Below are 20,591 nucleotides of genomic sequence, written 5' to 3' on the forward strand. Positions count from 1 at the left end.
AGGGCCTTTCTCCTGTGCTTGTTGTGAAACACAGACGTCAGTGGTCCATGATTTAGAGACCAGACTCAACAAAATCCTAGAAATGAACAAGACTCGGGCCAGGTTAGGCCTGAACATGAGATGAGGTTTCAAGAATCCAGCTCAACATGTGTGAGACTTGAGAGGTCTCTCCTTAGTCCAGACTGAGGGACAGTCAACAAAGGTGAAAAGGTCTATTTGCTCTGGAAAACAAAAGGCTTTTTTGGGCTAAATAAATTTCAAAAGATCAATCATATTCCCTTCCCAACTTTTTCTTCAAGAGATTAAATTGCATCCATCATTTTCCTTTCTTTCATCTTACTCTTCCCCCCCCCCCCCATTAATCTTACCTTGCTGCCTAATCTTTGTGAGGGGCTGTGTGCATCTTGGGGGTGCACCTATGCCATTACAACAGAGAGATGCAAAAAAATCATAAACGGAGGCTGATACATTAAATACAAGATATATTTTGTTCATTGCTGAATCCAACTTGGTCCACTCTGCCTGCTTATTCTAGCTAAATGCACATGTCAACATATAAAAAGTTATTTCAGACTGCAGCATTTCATTACCCGAGCCAAGCCAAATGAACACAGGAATAGCAACAGTACACATGCCAAGGAAAATGAACTTTTTTTTCCTCCTACTGTGACATTTTTGAAGGCAGCCAATTATACATTAAAAACATCATGAATGAGCAGTGTAATTTTGGAGCCATAACTTAAAGTGAAGTATTCCTTTAAGTATGAAATTAATATAATCATGACATTTTAACAGTTTTTCATGGTCCTGCATTCTTCTACAAGGACTCATTCTAAGTAAACCTATATGCTGTATAAAAAGACCACAATAATCTTTTCCCACTAGTAAAATTGCTACTCTTATGAGTGTTACATATATAGGAGTTTTTACATACATAAACATAGCGTGGTCACTTGTGGGATCTATAGATTACATTGGGGACATATTAAGAGAGTAATGCATGTGCCAAATTTGTTGGCATGTTTTACAGTGTCTAGATTTTTCTATCCTGTGCTATTTTGTACATTTCCTGCCCTGACATAAATGACCTCATTAACAAGAAATTCTAATAAGTGTACAGATTTTTTTTTTTTTATTTTAAAATCTGAACTTTGTTGGCTCCAGCTTACTTCTATTTTGTGACCTCCTTCTGTATGTATACTGTTGGAGGAGAAGGAAAGAGGAGGAAAAAAATAATAGTATGAAAAAAAATTGTGCTCACAGAAGGGAGTTTTCTGCTGAATGACATAACCTGTACTCTGAGCTATGGTCAGCCTGCCCAACCAGCTAGCAAAGTTAAGTAAATGCAGAGAAGATATTTTGGGGATTGAAAATTATCTTCCAAATACAAGGAGTTCATTTTTGCCTTCCAAGCCAAAGAAGGAAATCACACAGCAGCATATGGAGTACTCTATTCCCTACATATTAAAGTTGTGTTGGCTTTACAGCAGTTCCTGTCGCCATTCAGTATCTTACCCCCCAAGCAGATATGTTTTACCACAGGATCAGGAGACTATTTTTGCAACCTCCAGTCAGGGTAAAACTCATAGGGATTCCAGGATCTGACCTACTTGCAGTGATCCCTACAGTAACAGCTACCCTGTAGCTGGGGCTGGAAATAAAGGCTGTTCTCAGCATCAGAAACAATGTTTTGTTTTGGATTTTTTCATTCCTCTGGATAGTGAGTTTAGAATGTGCTGCAGAAGGAGAGCTTAGGGTACCTAGCAAAAGCTCCACTCAGAAGTAATAGCAATATTCAGTACTCATATAGCACTGTAAACTCTTTTTAGACTCTAAAAAGTGGAGGATGAAATGCATAAAATATAAAAGATAGCCAGGAAAAAAAAAAAAAATGTAGATGCAAAAATTACAAAATATAAGTCAGAGTTCTATATGTTTACACATCCATGCAACCACACGTTCAGCTAACATATATCAAAAAACTTTTGACTAAGGTACAGCCATGCAAGGCTGCAGAGCCAGGCTCAAATAAAACCTGGCCTGAAGTGTGACTCTCAGGTCAGGCTCCAAAATTCTCTAAGAAAATCTAATTTGTTTGCAACTCCTACATCTAGGAAGAGCAACTTCGTCTTCCACCTCCATCCTTCTCCTCTGCCAAACTACCATTTCCCAACCCCATGTTCCTGCCCTGACCTTCTTCCAGCCATCTCCCTGGCCTTACAGCTGCTTTCCCCCCACGCTGCAGGAATGCTCTTACCCTGGGGCAGCTGCCCACTAATTTAATGATGAGGGTGAATGGAGAGGTCAGAGCTGAGGGGGGCACAGAAATGCATATCCTGAGGGCACTACTGTGGTATTGCCTACCTAGCCATTCATTTCTGAAGCTGGATATCCCATTTATATGGTAATCATAAAGTTACCTTTGTAGTGAGAATACTCTTTGGGTATAGTCCTCCTGCCCTGCAAAAAGTGATTTCTAACTAACTTGCCTAGACTGATTTCAGATATGTGTAGTGATGCTGGGGAAAGACTGCTGCTTCAGTTTCTGGGTACTCATCAAGGACCATCCTCTTTCGATGGTACTACAGAATTTTGAAATACGAGGGGAGGAAACAGCTATTTCTTCTGTTTGAATGCAAATGCTGAGGCAAACTGAACACTGCACAAAGATGTTAATGCTCTCTGCATGGCACCCACTCAATCTGGTTATGAGTTCTAGGTCCAGCCTTTCACAGACAAGGAGACTTGCTGCTTGTGGCTCGAGAAACTCTCCAGATACACACAGCGACAAGTTGTGCAAAGCTGCTGAGCACCTTGGAAGCCAGTAACAAAACTAACATTAATAGGCAGCTCATGGTAAGGCAGAGGAGGAAATTTAAAGACGGTTGATGTGTTTTGAGTTGTTGTGAAGGAACGTGGGCTTCTGCTGCCTCCTAGGGTATGTCCCGATGGCAGTGCCTGCTGCTGCTTGGGAGATACCTGAACTCCTGTTAAACTTCCTAAGTGCAGTGCAGCTGGCACTGTACTTAAGGTGGCAGAGAGGTGAGGGTGCTCTAGTTTTGAGCATTTACATGGCCTTTCAGCTGCTTTTTCTGCCTCCCCTGGACAGTGAAAGTCTCTGACCTTGGGAGAGTGCCTGCCAGAGAGTCTCGGGAATGGTCAGGCAGGGAAGTTTCCTTAACATCACATAAACTGCATGCTTCCAAATACAGAAGCCTTAGGAAATACTCAGGGTAGTAGTAGACTTGTGATATTATCACAGAGCCAATAGTCTGCAATCTCTGCTCCTGAAGGGGCAAGGAAGCTGTGTGAGCCAGATCCTGAATCCAGATGGAGATCTGGTCAGACATTTGACCTGACCTTGCAGCAACAGCATGGCCCTGCAAGGCCCACATTTTACATGACACTGTTTTGGCCATATTCCATACCTGCTAAAGTTGCTTTATGTGCCTGGCTGTATCCTGCACGTCTCAAAAAACAGTCCTTTTTGTGTCAGTTATAGCCTCCTATTTTTGTTAGCATTTTTCAGAAGAGAAAATATGACTGAATTTTCAGTACTTCTAGTTGTCAGGTTTTGAAAACAACAAGACCCAAGACACACATGCCATTTAACAGTGGGCTTCAGGTCTCAGAAAGGAACACAGACCTGCCAATATGGTCCTTAATGATGCCTCAAACAGGAGCAAGCACAGGAGACCTTATTGCTCTCTACAACTCCCTGAAAGCAAGGTGGAGCCAGGTGAGTGTTGGCCTCTTCTCCCAGGTAACAGGTGACAGAACGAGTTGCAAGCTGAGTCAGAGGAGGTTCAGGTTGGACATCAGGAAAAATTTCTTCACAGAAGGGGTTATCAGGCATTGGAACAGGCTGCTCAGGGAGGTAGTGGAGTCACCATCCCTGGAGGTGTTCAAGAAGCTGGATGTGGCACTCAGTGCTCTGGTCTAGTTGATAAAGTCAAAGGATGGACTAGATGATCTCAGAGATCTTTTCCAACCTAAATGATTCTGGGGTTCTGTGAAAGCCTGTCAGCACATTTCTAGTGTTTATTTGCTCATCTACATTCATACACAATATTATTAGAGGAGGATGACAGACCCACAGTAGAGATGGTGGGGTTGCTACAATGACTGAACAACCTCCTGAAGTCTCCTGCAAGCCTGTGTTCCCAGCCTATCTTATGGCATCACAACTATAGAGTTGAGAATGCTGGCTATGGCCTGGTGTGACAGAAGGTAGTTTACTTCACAGGCATTTAAACTTGTGAAAAACACTTGCTCATAATGAAAAAAGCACAGTTCTTCAATAACAAGACCACAAATAAATCCTTAGATTACCCTTCAGTGACTTGGTAATATTTAATTATATTCTGATATTGCACAAGAATACACTGGAGGATCAAGCTTGTAATAAACTAAGGACTGTACCTAGATGATCAGAAGAGATATGAGGTACCCTATTACCACTTCTTCTCCTCAGACTCAGAACCCTCAGACTCTTTTCCTAGTCTCAAAGGATCATATGTTCTATCAAAACACCCCAGAACAACCAAACTTCTAAACAGGAGAAATAGGAATATAATTTATCAACATTGTTTAATAGGAGGAAAAGTGTCTATGCCGTAGAAGTAAGTATGTATTACTGACCTGCTCGCTTTTTTTCTGCTACATAAAATTTAAAGTTCAGCACAGAAAATTACCAACTGGTGGTAAATGTAGGGGGAAAAGATTTTTTCAGTTTTTTTTCAGGTTGCCACAGTATTCCAGTGTGTCTTGGTGAGTTTTTTCAGTTTTGTTTTTCTTTTACAGAGTGCTGTCATCTGTAACTTGCCTTGTACAGCACTATTCTTACTGCTTGTTATATACAATCCATTGCAAACACCCAGAGATTAGTTATAGCAAATTAGACTCAATTTCTTCTTCTAGTCCATCCATCAGCATCCAATGCTGGCCACCAGCAGCAACAAAATAGCTCCAGGATTAAACAGATCTTTCCTCTGACTCAGCATCACAGTTCTTGCATGAAATGTAAATCCAACTGTTATTCTAGTAACCATTTGAATAATATAAATCTGGGTTTTTCCAGTGTACTTTCCTTGATCAAGAGGAATTAGAGGTGAATATTGCATGGCATTAAAACGACATTAAAACTGCCCTATACCTTACTGATCTGAAAAATGTGGTAGGTGAAACAATTACAGTAACTTTGAAGTAAGGAGTACTGGAGGAAAATCAATCTTTTCCTCTAGGAAAATTTATCTGTGTTCTCCGTGAATTCTTCACTATGCTGGAATGCCTTTCACTCAAAGCCAGAATGAAATATTAATTTCACACAAATGAATTAGAAATAAACCTGTCCAACTCAAATACTCAGAAAATTAGAGTATTTCACCCCAATTCTCATTTTCAGAAAGTTGCTCTGAAGTGTAAAAACTGGAAACACTTTCTTTCAGTATAAAATTTAAAACACAGTTCCCTAGAATGTGACATTTGCTCTAAAAATGTTGCATCGGAAACATATTGTAATTTTCAGCTGGAGAAACATTCCAAAGAAAAATTCTCAGCTTGTCTGTAGGGAGGGCAGCACTTGCAGTGTTCAGCCACAGCCAACTAAGAACAGCTACAAAATCTAATTTTGAAAATAGCTTTCTAAATTAAATTGTTTAACATCTGCAACAATGGGAGGTTGCAAAAACTGTCCAAATGACTTTTTTTTCCATCAGAAAATTATAATTTTTAAAACACTGCTCCTATGAAAAGACAGGTGTAATGAATTTATAAATTTTAATATTTTTATATGAACAGGATAGAAGGATTGTTGAAATATTCCATTTTCCACAATACTAAATAAAGGCATTTCGTTTTGAGGCCCAGGATCATTCAGAACTTTATGTTTATTTATAATAACCTATTAAAAGTTACAAAACCCAGAAGAAAAATACTTGTAGCTGATCTAATTTCTGTTACTCTTTGGACATTCAGGTCAAAGCTCTTCATGGGAGGATTTGACATTTTATAAAAAAAAAAAAGGTCAAAATCTCCAAAATACTCTTAAAGTAAAAATACTTTTTTTCACTCAGCAATAGTAAATAAATTACTTCATTGCATCATAAGCAGCAGAACTGCCAGAGCTTTGATTCCTACACATTCGTGGCCGGACCCTCTGGCACCTGAGAAGAGCCATGCTCACACTCTTTCTTCTGAGAGCAGGGGGATTAACAGAGTGTCTGTCCTCTACCCAGGCACTTATTTTCTCTAAAACTTACAGGAAATCAATGTCCCTAAGCTCATGACCCTTTCCTCAATTTTGGTTAAACCCACTTGTGCTGCTGGGAAGGTTTTGGTGGAGAACATGAAGAGATGGACAGGATCTCTCAAGCACAGCCTTTTTGGTCAACACTGCTGTTTCCAGGACCTTTTCCCTGCAGGTTTAACAGCTGGGGTGCATCAATATGGATTAGATTTCCGACATTTTAATAGACCACGAAAGACTCCCTTCCCAAAAGTTCTGTTATTTCCCAGCAGCCCTAAGTCCCTTTGCTGTTTCTGCCTTCCTTGGTGTTCGCAGTTAATCCGTGTGCCCTTCTCCAGGAGCACTAGTGCAGAGCAGTACACCTTCTGCAAGTGACTGTTCTTTCTTGCTAAAGGTAAGGCTTGAACCCAGCTGATTTCAGGCTACTCTGCAGCATATGGCTGTAAGCCCCTGCCTGCCCCAACTCCAGGGTGCTCCAGGGTGTCATGGGCAGCATCTGCTGGATGAGTTTGCCCCCACCAGAGGAGCTTCAGCCAAGAGAGCAGAAACTCAACTAGATTGTACCAACTGCCTAATCAGAGCAATCCTTGAGTCTGCTATAAATGAGATCAAACTATTCAAGCTGGATCCTAATCAGCAGTCAGTGCAATCACTGGGGAGCAGACACTGCCATCTGCATGCTTATTTCTTGGGCTTTGGAATTATTTAACATTTGATTTATGGTGGTGAGTTGCATCCTGGCAAACGTTCACTATATGAAATTCTCTGTTCCCTCACTCATTAAAAATCAGGGCTTGATCCATGTGAAAGCTTCCTGCTGAGTTCACTACTTTTTGGATCCGGCCTCTGGGTCTCAAGACTGGCAGATAATATTCCATTTCTGTCCAATTTTCTTTCTCAAATTTAGAAGCTCAAGTGTTTTCCATCAACATTTTTATGTTTACTTTTGGGAGAATCTTCACAGTGGGTCAGGTTACTGTGATATAGAAAGGATGACCCACACTGACATATAAATTTTCCAAAGATCTCAGCCTGAGGCAGACATCTGCCTCAGAGAATTTCAGCCCAGATGGCTGAAGCTTGGCAAAGATGTAAGGAACTGAAAATAGAGCTTTATAATGGAAAGTGGTGTAGAACCTCAATTATAAGAGGGTGCTACCAAGTACCACATACTATAAAGCTCCACGGCAGAAAACATAAGGGAAGAATTGAGGGAGGATTCTTTCCATTATACTTCAGAATGTATGATCGGTCTCTTCTTTTACTTGAAAGGCTATCAGAGTTAGCTCTTTTTTTTTTGCCTGATCCTCCTGAAATTACCATCACAACCAGGCAGCTCAAAACCAGCCTTTTGTTCTCATCTGTATTAAACAAGGTTTGTTTGAGAAGCATACAACTGTCTCAGATAGTCAAAAGGAGTCAGGGCTGAGATAGTTCCTCTCTGCATTGAGAAGTCAGCCAGCAAACTAGAAAAGCCATGTGGCTGAGATCTAAGCAGTTAAATCATCATTACTTGGTTTTCAGATTAAAAGCCTGTCTTGATGTTTCAGTACAGGAACACATGGACGATTTCAGTTCTACAACACTTTAAATCCCCAGCAAAACACAAAGATTCACTTAGTCATAATAGATGAAAAGCACAATTTCACTCATATTAATTCTGAAATTTTTGAGTTCCCATTTTTGCTTTCACCTCATCTCAGTCAATTCACTCCTGATGAGCAGGATGTGAAGACATGAGCTGGAAACTTGTTTAAAGCCATGTAATAAATTTGCTACAATTTACACCTACATAAGTCCTGGGTAACTTCACTGGCATAAATGGAAACACAATTTGGCTTGAAGCATCAGGTCTTTTATTTTTTTTGTTTATTTGTTTTGTTTGTTTGTTTTGTTTTGTTTTAATTTGGTAACAGATTGAAAATAAAAATCCAGTGACGTCATGCTTATGGTGCAGAATCAATGTGTTTATGCTGTACTGCTCCAGAGTAAATGAGATAAGGCTTTCACCTAAGTAGATAAGAAAATGCACACAACACCCATTTGCAAAAAGCCTTCTGAAAATCTTTTTATTATGGAATGACTCAATCTTTAGAAATCTGGGGGCAAACAATGCACAAACTCCTTAGTGCCAAAACATGTTTTTGTTAACAAATGTGTTTATTTCAGACATATTCATGAAATCTTATAGATGTAGCATGCTCTTTTTACAACTGTCTCATCATGCACCAATATTCACCTTTTGTTTGTTTGTTTGGGGTTTTTGTTTTGTTTATGATTTCTTTGTTGTTTTTTAATGCATTTCAGTGATCCCCATCATCCCACCCACAAACTGGGCGTTTATAATGGAAATTCTGACCAGGCCTTCACTATGGTGGTGCTTGCAGGCACTGTCATGATAAATAATTTACTGTTTAATGGCTCTTGATGTAATCACAGCAGGAATGAGATTCACTACCATCCATCTCTCCATTGTTACCCAGGAGGAACAAGATGGTAGGGAAATACCACTCTTCTCTGAGCCCATCTTTTTAGCTCCCAACTCTAAAATGAGTGTTTAAATTGGTAAAGAGAGAGTTTACCACCACAATCCAACCTCTACATTTGTTTATGTTGGACAACACTTTTGTTCTGGCTTGCATTACTCAGATGGATAAAACTCAGAAGGGTTCTGCTTTATTGCCCTGCTTTCTCTTAGTGTTTTTGCATTTTTTAAATGCTACCAAATGGCTGCTTTTGGCTCACAGCATTATCACATGTTGTCTATAAGTATGGAAACAGTTATGGTAATATGGACGTAAATCATAACTGCAAATACCACATAAAGAAGACTGCCATATAATTATAAAAATACCTAATAGATTTCTTTTTCAAAGACAACACAGCTGTCCTTTCTAACCTTTCATTTGCAGATTCTTTTCTCTCCTGTTTTTATTTATAGGTTGCCGTGCAGTATGACACAGCACACCATGATTTTTGTTTCTAATTTTGAAAAGAAAAGGAAAAGAAAGAATACTCATTTCATCATAAAGAAGCATTAGTTTACAATTTTGAAAAGAAACTAACTCCAGCTCTAGAACATCGTCTTGGAACCAATCTCCCTCTTAATACATTTCAAAAGAATCTGTCAATGGCTACATACCACAATATAAAATTAAACCCTGCCATCAAACTAAAGAAGGGGTCGGCCAAGTGGCACACATCACGTGTTGGGAAAGAAGCCTCATTCTTTCTCTAAACATTTCAGTGTTTTTGTGAAAAGAACCACACTAAGTTATTATGCTGACCACAACAAAATAAGATTTTCATACCCTACTCATGGAAAAACAGGTTGAAAAGTGTTACGGGTAAACTTACACTATGCAACATTCTATGTCACTGAAAGGAGTAAAGCCTTACACAGCACTGATGTTGCCAAAAAGGGGTTTACATATTGCCTGAAAACTGTCACCATGCATTTTACCCCTAACCAGTCAGCTTTGCAGTGCTTGAAGGCAAAGTAAATTTCAACTCTGCTTTATGCTGGACCCGCACAGTGCTTCATCCTACACAGACTTGTTCTACCTCTCCCCTGTTCCCTCAAAGTTACATAAGGAGCTGGATGGTCACAAAACAGAGGCTGCAGGCAATATTGCTCATGCCACATGAATGGAAGGCTGCTATCTTTGAATCTTTGCCTCAAAGCCTCTACCTATCACTAAGCAACCACTTCAGAGAGCTGCGCCTATGCCTTTCTGTACAGCAAACCCACATTTTAACTGAAATAACAGCAAGCCTCTTGAGGGAATGAAGTTCATCCTAACCATCAGAAATGTACAACTTTCTCTCCCTCAATTTACAAAAAGAGTAATTATCACTTTACGTTGAAAAACGCACAGCTCTGAATGGGTATAGTACATTCTGACTCCCTTTCAGAGAAACAACTAAAACAAATGAACTGCAAAATGCTGGTGGGAAGGATCAGTCTGGACCAGAGGTGTAGTATTCACTTATTGATAGAGTTTATTAAAGCAGATGAAATGCTCAAATCCACACTGCATTTTTATCAGTCTACACTAACTGGCCTTTGTCCAAAAATGTATCATTTTATCAGATGTGTCACTCTGTTGGGAGGCTGCCATGACTATACTGGGTGACTGAATGTTAAAATAATTTCTCCAGGGGGAAGAGGCTGATCCCAAAGGTTTCCTAGTTCCAAGGGGGAGATCATTTTTCACCACCAGCTGGAGCCTGATGTCAGACATGCCCTTGCTTCATTTATTCTCCTCAGAGGTTGAAACTCAACTCGTCCTTCTTGACTCCAATATTCTTTCACATTTGGGCACATAGCAGCTACTACACAGTGAACTATTAGAACAGGAGAGCCCATGAAACATGGGAAAATAGTTTAGGGGAAGCAGTTTGACAGCAGGGTGCAGTAGTTTCTATTGTCCCATTAGAACAGAGATAGGTAGGAACCTTCACTTTGCATTCATTAAGTAAACATACGCATTTTAGCCTAATGTGCCAAAGAGATGCAAATACAAAAAAACCCCCCAAACAGCCCAAAACCTAGACCACCAAAATCCCCCAAAAAACAACACAACAAATGTCTGTGCTTTTTCTACACCATGTCTATTTTCCTGGCAGGACTATGAGAATGAAGCCCTGTACCCCTGAAAGAAGGTTAATGTGTACTGAAAAAACAAATAACCTGGATTACCTTGGAGTCTGGCATTTTATTTTACATTTGTAGTTTGGTCTGAGAACAAAAAGGAAGCTGCAATGATTGAGTCATCTTATGAAAACATCTCAACAGATTTTTATTCCTTTCTGTGCATTTTTTGCAGAACAATAAGCAGAGAGAGAGAGAATTCACCAGTTTCCATACAATACTTAAAGAACTAAGTTGAACTCTTCAAACAAAATAGCAGCTAGGTCTTGCCCACACTAATGGTTTGAGCTTGCACTATATTTAGATCATGTCTAAATGAAGTTGAGGTGGCTACACTACTGTATTGGTTTTTTTTTAATTTGCATGACTGTTGTTCTGAAAATATTGCTGTGAGTCCACGCTATAGACTTGTTACCGCAAGCTTTCAATAGATATTTAACATGAGAAGGTGAAACCATGTGGGTTCATCATCTCTACACATTTACATCAAGGCAGTATTGATGAAAATGATAACTCTTCGAATCAGCTAGAGTTCAGTTTTCTGGCAGGTTTAAGCTGTAAAGGCAGAACACAAGCAGGTCTATGCAACAGAGATTAGTCACTGCAGCACTCATGGCATACACTAGTATCTCCTGTAACATTCCTCTTCTTATACCAAGATCCCTCTGAAGTACTCCAAGTAAGGCTTTGAAATAAGGTTTACCAAATCCACAGCAGATTGTGCTAAAGCTGGACCAGTGCCAGACACACTAAAAACTTTCTCACCTCTCTTCTTCATAAATATGGAGCAGTCAGGAGACCATGAAAAACTGCTTCCAGAGGTATTTACAATACTAGCAGTATTTCTCACTCAAAGCACTCTAACTGATACCACAGATACTTTTATTGCTAAATTTTCAAATTTGTATTGTGGGTTTCTCTAAATATGCATATTCAAGAAATCTGAACGAACTAGTGGTGTGAATTTACAGGATATACAGAGGCTAGAGAGCAATTTATCTCTTTTGAAGTGAATTAAGGCAATCTGAATGAAAACCATTTTCACTTTAAACGACTCTGTCCACACAAGGGACCAATCCACTTCAAAAGTTAACTCAGATGATTTGTCCTTATCTGTGAAGCTGATTCTCTGGCACTGTACAAGAAGGCTAAAAATTAAAGAAAATATGTTCTTTGACACACAGTGTTACATATTTCCAATGTTGTCCTAGCAAAGATCATTAAAAATTAGGCAAGGGATTGTATTAGTTTAATTTCAATTTCTGCTTTTTGGGAAGATGTACAGTTCTTAAGAATTATGAGAATTTTCCTTCCTCTTTCCTTCTTACCTCACTTCCCCAGAAAGAAGTGAAAGGAAAATTTGCATGAGAAATTTGAGTGAGACAAGGATACAAATAAGCAGTGGATAGGGTAAATTCAAATGGACTTTTGTCTCAGCTGCTACATCATACCACACACCAAAGCTACTGTGTTGCTACTGTCCACAGAAATCACCCTGTTCTAGGGGTAGGTAGCTTTTAGAGGTAGGTAAGAGAGCTGACCAAAACACTATTAGAGAAATAGAGCCTTAATTTTAAGCAAACTTCTTTTTCTGTTATCACTTGAGTAGAAAAAGCTTTTGGGGAAGTTTATATTAGGCCTAAAACAATAGAGCCTCACTGAGCTTTGGCCTCCAGGCATACTTCTAAGTAACTCTAATTAATGAGAAATATGAACATATTCTTGGAGAGAAGACAGTGAGGGAGGGGCAGAATTGATGCAAAGATAATTGCACAGGGAAAAAGATGCAGTAAACATTAAAGAATCTCAAGATCCTTAACTGAGATATCAACTGCTGCTATTTACAAAGAACCTGATATTAGCCTTTCTGTTTAAGTCACTAATACTTGCCTGGCAAATACCTTGTTAGTTCACAGTACTTATATACAAAATGTGTGATTTGGCTTCAATATGAAAGCAGTTCCTTTTATACTCGAGAACCAAATCTGCATGGCAGGTAAATGGTTAATGCTGAACAACATGCACATGATACTTCATCAACTCCCTTACAAAAATTATATTATTCTTTATTATGGTGCCCAGTAATTCTAAAGTAAATCACGCCAAGATACTATCTTGCACGTCTGTAGATCAGATATCATGACTCAGGAAAAAAAAAAGCAAGCTTTCATGCACTTACCTTATCCTCTAGCCGGATCAGTCTGGCTCCTATACTATAGTATCCTTTGTCTACCCCTTTTTCTAAATAAAGAAGAATAAAAATGGGACATCCATTAGGTGGAGAATAAATTCAGACTAAGAATTATATCTATGATATTTAAAGCAAAACAAGAAGCTGGTAATAGTAGGGTAGCATAAAAAACATGAACACAAGAAAGAATTTCTGATGGTGAATGGAAGTGAAAGAGAGTGGTCGGAGAGAAGGGAATTAGTTTGTCTAACTGGCAAGATTAGGTTAGTCTAAAGGGCAACTTGGACATTGATAGAGGTAGTCTATGATCATGAATGATTAGAGATAGTGCCTGTGGTAACTTGTTTCCTTGTTTAATTATGTCAGCTAATTGCATGTAGTTAGATGGAATAGGATGGGCACACCTCCTGTTTTGGATATCATTGGCATGAGCAAGGTACACTTGCTATACATAAAGAAACCAGAATAGTTTTCAACTGAGGTTGCAGCTGTAGAAGACAGCACTATTCAGGGGTTCTATCTTTCTGTCTGTCTATTTATCTATCTATCTATTTATCTATCCATCTCCTCTTTGCAAATGAGTGACACTGGGAAAAGCTCTTGCATCTCCGACCTCATTTTCCCTCCTGCTCCTTATGAGGCCTGATTATTAAAGCCAAGTTATGCACTTTGTTTCACTCTCGTGCTGCAAATGGTGGGATTGGGAGCCAAGATTAAAAACTGTGTAAAGTGGGGTCTATCCTTTCTGTTCTCATGGCCTACTGCAAAGGAATGCCATAGTTTGGGGGTGTTACTTCACAAGGAATGAAACACAAACCCACATATATCCTGAGTTGGGAGAAAATATTCACAAGAAAAAACCCATGCCCCAATACTAAAGTAACTTAGCCTATGTCAATGGAATTTGGATACATTTTTCTCTACTAAACTACACCTCCAATAACGGCTAGGAGTAACTGATAGTTTCATAAATTACTTCATTTTTATGAGTCATTGAGCTTTGGCTTTTAAAGCTATTTAATTCAATTTTGTTTAGGGCGTGAGCACAATGGGAAGGGCTTGCTGGAAGACAGGCTGAGATACGAATTTACAGTGCATCAGTGCCCACCATAACTGCCTGTATGTGTGCTCACTCTGCACAGAACTCACATTCTGGCATTTCTCAGTGAATGGTACTTGCTTTACCATTGCCATTAGCAGTGCATATGTTTGCTGGTGTGACATGTTTAGCAATGTATTTGCACGAAAGTTCACTTCAAGGTAACTTGTATTCTATGCACCCCAAACTTAGGGGAAATCTTTAGCAAAAAGCAATGCTGGCAAGAGTACTTTTTGTGCTTTCCTTCTCCTCTACAGACCACCTAAAATATTTAAAAGGTCATGGACCCTTGGCAGCTCTGTGCAAGATTAGAAAAGAGAAGTGTTTCATCAGAGAACCTGTAGGAACAAACACAATAAAGAGAGAAAATTCAAAGATTTTTCAAGGACACTGTGAGGGGACAGACAATAAATGACACAGCTTGGCTTATACATGCGTGCTATTCATCATTCACAACCTCAGAAATCTCTTAAAATATAAGTGGCTGAGGCTCAAGTTTATCTGTATTCATCTCTGCCTAAAATGAAATAATTGATTCTGCAGTCTACTTTCTAGTTAGTAAATCCATAGACAAATCTTCCAAAGTAGATATCAGAAAAAAACCATGCCTTCAAGGATTTCTAAACTGGGATGCGATTTGAACAGCAGTGGGTAGGTAGTGTTTTTGTTTGGGTCTAAACCCAAAAAGTCCCCCAAACATGAAGAAATATTTCAAAAAGCATGGTGTTTTTTTTTCCTTTTATATAATAATAAAATAAAATAATAATTTCCTCACCAGCACTAATTACATCCATCAGATAATCCCTAAGACATCACAAACCAAGCAAACCAAGTTAATAATTTTTCCTATTTTAGTTATTCTCAAATGTTATGTGGAACAGAAAACAAGAAAATAGGAAGCAGATAAGCAGTTAGAAGCTGTTTTGTGGCATGTGGCACTCCCATCAGATGAAGTGAAAAGAATGATACACATGCACGTAGCTGTATCTCGTCCACCCCTTCATTGGCATGCAGATTGTATAAGTCACAAAATGCTGTGGTCTTTCCCAACTTCTTATTAGCCTCCACACAAAACAGCATTCAGCTCTAATTTACAAGCATTGTCTTCTAATAAAGACCATCCTTTAAAGTAAGTGTGGTGTGTGCACAATGTGCTCAACGTTGTTGTTGGAAGGGTGAGCAGAAGTTCAGATAATGTTGCTCCAGTACATTTGATTTCTATCTCATGTTTATGTTTTCTCTCTTGAGTCTTTTCAAGATATATAATTTTCAAGATATATAATTTTAGACTTCCTATATTAGATTATTTGCTTTTACACAGTTGAAAAAATTGCAGGGCTAACTATAAATCTGAAATATCCCAATTTCTACAGTCTTTGCTTGGCAAACAAAAATAACTTTCTTTTAGTATTGACTTTTTTTTGTTCTTCTTGTTGGGCTTCAGAAAACAGATAGATCAGCTAAGCAATCCAGTAATACATATGGGAAAGGCACAAAACACAAGACTACATTTGCATGATCTTAATGGAAGGAAGCACAATTATTTACAACTGGATGAAAATACATATGGACAAGTTTTAGCTCAGAAATAAAAAAGAAATATCTTCCAAGAAGCTCATGTAACATAGTTGGTATGATACTAACCCATCATTTTATATACTTAGTTTTGAATCAGAGAAAACACAGGTATATAAGCACTAGGCTTTATAGTTCGGGAGACTGAATACTTGTTGGGTCATCTAGTCCATTTCTCATCTTTATTAACATAGAAATTTCTTCCCTGAAAGCCTTTGCCTTCTTGAATACACATGCTATTCTACTTTCAAAACAACACAAACCTGTATTCATTTTCTAATATTTTCATAAATCTGGCCCATCTCCTTTCCTAGTGAAGAACAAGAGAAGCCTCTTGTAAAAAAAAAAAAAAGAAAAAGTTAAAAATTTTAGGTATGCTCCATGCCAGTTCAGCAGGTGGGGACTCTTTCCCCAAATGGAACCATGTGATATAAATAACATGTAATGATATAAGTAGGAGGAAGAAAGCAAATAAAATGAGGGACTGCACCATATTCTTAATTTTTAACACAATTAGTGTCCTCCATCTCATCAGACTATACAGAAAAAAACCCAACCAACTTTAAATAAAACAAATTTTTTTCCTTTGGTTAGAAAAAATAATTACAGGGAGCATTAGGACAGTGGATGAATTGCAGACAGATGGTCTGAAAATTATTAAAGCTGGAAATGACTGCTTGGACAGAATAAGAGTCCTTCCTTGATTTTTACTTTCACGGTGTACACAGATAGAAGGGAGCTAACTGAAAAATATTACAATTTATTTGAAAACAGTTGATTTCTTTTAAGCAGAAAATGAGGAATATAAGCATTGTGATACCAAGGATATTCCAGACTGCTAAAGATATGTCAAAACCCTGTAAATTCTATTTTAGAAAGCAGAACAGCCCAAGAGACACCATGACTTCTTTTGGCTAACAATGCAAATACAGCTTTCTGGATCTGTGTTTGTTCCAGTTCTGCAAAAGTTCCACGCAGGGATAACTGTGATGAGCTTATGGCAAGTTCCAGATTCTTAGGTTTGTAAACTGAGAGTGCTTCTGAAAATGGAAGTCAGGACTGTTCTTTTAAGCCACAGATCCATAAAAAAGCAAAAACAAAGTTGCCTTAGGCATTATGACTTTTGGTTTGAGTCTCTTTTCTTATCAGCCAGAGCCTTTCAGAACTGATCAGCAGAAGAAATTGAAAAAAGGTAAAACATAGTCCTGGATCAGGCACTTGTGTTTTCCTTTGGACAGCCTAAAAAGTAAACTACCAAACACAGAAACTACTGCAATACAGAAACTTTGCCATAGAGTTAACTGTTCCATGATGAAGGTTAAACAGTATACACTGGGAGTAGAAATTTCTAGCTTTTTCAAGTAGCAAAAATCTAGCTGCAGTGAGTACTTTGCCTGGTTAAAGACAGGCAATCACCTCTCAACAAATAAGACAGCCCTTAACAAAAAGGTCTGTCAGTCTACCTGCTCCACTTATCCAGCCTCTGAGATGACACAATTTGCTTAAGTGACTCACAAGGAACAATAAAATCAACTTATTAGAGACAAGCTTTGCTCACTGCATTTGTTAAAGAACTATATCACACTTCTGCCCTTCCTCCCGAAGATGCTGATGGCAGGATTTAGGCACACTATCATTACACTATGTATAAAACAAGTAATACACCAATTTAAAAATTAAATGCAAGCTTCTTTAAGTCTTTATTAAGAATGCAGTTCAAGACTGTTCAGAGGACCTAAATGTGCAGTAAATTAGCTGCAAATTCCAAACCCTCAGAATAGGATATAAGTGATATTTCTGCTGGCTCTTTGTATTGAGGTAGATCAACTCCAGCAATGAAACGAACTTCCAGAAACAAGATTGTGAACACCTGACAGCTACAGCAAATATCCTATGTGGTTTCTGGTTTTGACCAAGTTCCCATTGATTTTGTCTCCAGGAGGAGTGGAATAAATCAGTTCTTGCAGAAATATGAGTATCTCTTATTTCAAATATTAATTGACTCAAAAAGATAAAAATTAAACCAAGCATATTTATTATGTTTTAAAAGATACTATGACCCAATTTCTTCTTAACAGATGGGAAGGAAAACTATCAGAAAGCTTAGGCGGCATTTCATGGAAAAAAAAGCAAACAATGGAACTGTCAAAATTTTACAAGGAAGCTCTTTCCTCCAGGGATTCCCACCGGTGTTATGCAGACCCAAGAGGTTCAGATGAACTGCAGATAAATATCAGCTTTTTGTGTACTTTTCTGAATCCAAACACTGGACCTTTTGTTTTACCTTGGCATTATTCTTCACCTTTGCCCCTGAAAAGCTATAGTAAGTCTCAAAAATTGCAATCAGAAGCAGTTAACTCCATTATGTGTAGTGAAGGTCAAGTATTACGCTCTTTTTATATAACAGACATTATATTTTATATAATAGATATTATATAAGTGTCTACTTTATTAATTCAATAATTTTATTAATATGTGCTTTGCCTCTATATCAACACTTTCAAATTATTAACATGTATATTATTACAAGAAGGTGTGTCATCTTATAAAATTGTGTCACCTGGGAACACTGGGACAGGCTTTCCATGAAAATAAGACACAGTCTTCTGGGTATACCCATAACAATGGGATTCAGGTCTTTGGAAAATTTTTCCATTATATTAACATTTTTAAATCCACTCCTGATAGTAGGAGTTTCAAAGAAAATTAGTAGGTACCAGGAGCAAAACAAGCAAAAAGGTAGAATTTCTCACCATACATGTATGTAAAACTTAAATCATTTTTTTGTAATCATTTTGTAAAAATTCTTTTTACAAAATATCTCAGATGTTAAATGTTTATAGGGGTCTCTAGGAAAGTGTGTTGAGAACACACTATTTTGCACTACGGTATGCACTTCCATGTCAGGAAGTCTGATCTGCAAATGGCTGAAAGCTTACAGGAAGCTTAGAGGCTTATGCATAGCTTTTTTTACACATTTCCCAAAGAACCTTGCTTTTGGCTCCATCAGAGTCAGGACTGGTCTGACCCAGCATGGCTTTTATTCTGTTCTTGTATCCTTATCTTGTTTTAACACAGCTTTTAGTGCTTTTTATCTTTGAGAAACTAACTTGAAAAATAACAATAATTGCTTCCAGTGAATTCAGATTCTGGATCTTTTATGACATCATTCACTTTTGAAAGGTAATAATACTATAGACACACTGCAATTACTTTATATTATCAAAGTTGACAACAGGGTTTCAACAACAGCCTGATCCAAAACCCACTGAGGTCACTGGAAAGACTCCCATTTATTTCAACGGGTTTGGAATCAGACCTTAAGATTCTTTGAATGGGAGTATAATAAAACAGGGGGAAAAAAAGAGCTCAAAAGGAAAATTCTTCTCATGTTTTTCTCCTTGGCAGTTTAATTTTGTTTGCATTGTCATTTCTCTTTTGCTTGCCATCAATACAAAAATAACACAGTCTGGCGGAAACACCCATAATTGTTACAAATGAGGTTTTTAGCAATGCCTGGAAATGTGTAAGTATCATATTGAAAATACATCTTCAGTGTAGAATTAGCCATGAATTCTGAGGAAAACTCAGGAAGAACTCCTTTGCCAGAGGGGAAGGGCAATGCAAGAGGTCTGTTTTCACCCCAAACAGACAAATACTGTAACCACTCATCACTGTTCATCACTTTGATAATACTGGCAGTAAGGGCAGGTTGGATAACACTGGGAGTAATTGCAAACTAACTCCAGATTTAGTTCTGCAGACCATTTATCTGGAACCACTTATCTTATTTTTGGATTTGTGGAGGCTCTAGATAAAATAACTACTACATCAATTAACTTTTGGTTTTGGTCTTGCAAACCCATAACTGAGCTTAACAGCTTTTGCATCCCTTACAACCATTTTACCTTTCCCAGTCAGCATTTATTCAGTCCATTTAAGGCATGCTGTGGAGGCAGACATCATTCGTAGCAGGGCCACCATGCTTGTGCATCTAAGAGAGCTGTCTCAAAGGAGCTATTCAACAGTAATGCTGCAAGAAAAGACTTAACAAGGGAAAGTAGTTGTATGAACACGGATGCCATAATCTCCTCCAGAGCACAGATTATGGCTTTCCCAAATAACTCAGAAGTCTTGTGATACTTCCCACAGTAAGGCTTCCCATCATGAATTCTGAAGATGAGCCTAGCTCAACATTTTTCTCATAGTAAATCAAAGGAAGAGTTTTCAATAAAAAGTTATAATGAACCATAAAAAATGTGTGACAGATTTTGACTTTAATCATCTGGGGCTGTATTTACAGGCTATCTCTGCAGGAAGCTGCTGTGTGACTTCAGGCCTACAGGTGGATCATGCATGAATCAATCATGGACACAACCCCATGGCTCTTCCTCGGTACTTTAGACTCTTTTCAACACTTGAACACTTGTTCAAATCCACAGACCTACCTAAGACCCTCCCAGTGGTTACCACGACCATTTTGACTCAAGATTTGGTGACAGTAAACTTCCTGAACATCTTCAGCTTCTTAAACCTCTCAGAACATTATTTTGCAATTAGCTTCTTTGCAGCCAACACTTCTAATTCTTCCTCTCCTCTGAAACAAGACACTGTTTCATAAAAAGTGTTTTTAACACTAGTCTTTTTGAGAACAAATTGCAGTTCTAATTTGGTAATGCTACCTTTTAAATCAAATAATACATTCTTGGAGGTAAGGGAAGTTTTTCCATAATTTAAGCTTGAACATTGCAGAATGAATTCCCAAGTATAAATATTTATAGAAGTATTTGAGCTGACAGATTATTTTCCTGTGGTCCAAAACCAG

General features: G+C 38.2%; 1 protein-coding gene across 1 annotated transcript in view; it reads right to left on the minus strand.

The window, feature by feature from the left end:
- LOC135414021 (potassium voltage-gated channel subfamily KQT member 1-like) overlaps positions 1-20,591 on the minus strand; it is a 480,260-nt gene that overhangs the window by 190,714 nt on the left and 268,955 nt on the right. The window contains exon 15 of the mRNA XM_064654258.1: positions 13,081-13,142. Coding sequence (XP_064510328.1) covers positions 13,081-13,142 — 62 coding nt within the window. The remainder of the gene's footprint in view (positions 1-13,080; positions 13,143-20,591) is intronic.

This window comes from Pseudopipra pipra, chromosome 5 (assembly GCF_036250125.1).
Source record: "Pseudopipra pipra isolate bDixPip1 chromosome 5, bDixPip1.hap1, whole genome shotgun sequence".
NCBI classification, from domain to species: domain Eukaryota; kingdom Metazoa; phylum Chordata; class Aves; order Passeriformes; family Pipridae; genus Pseudopipra; species Pseudopipra pipra.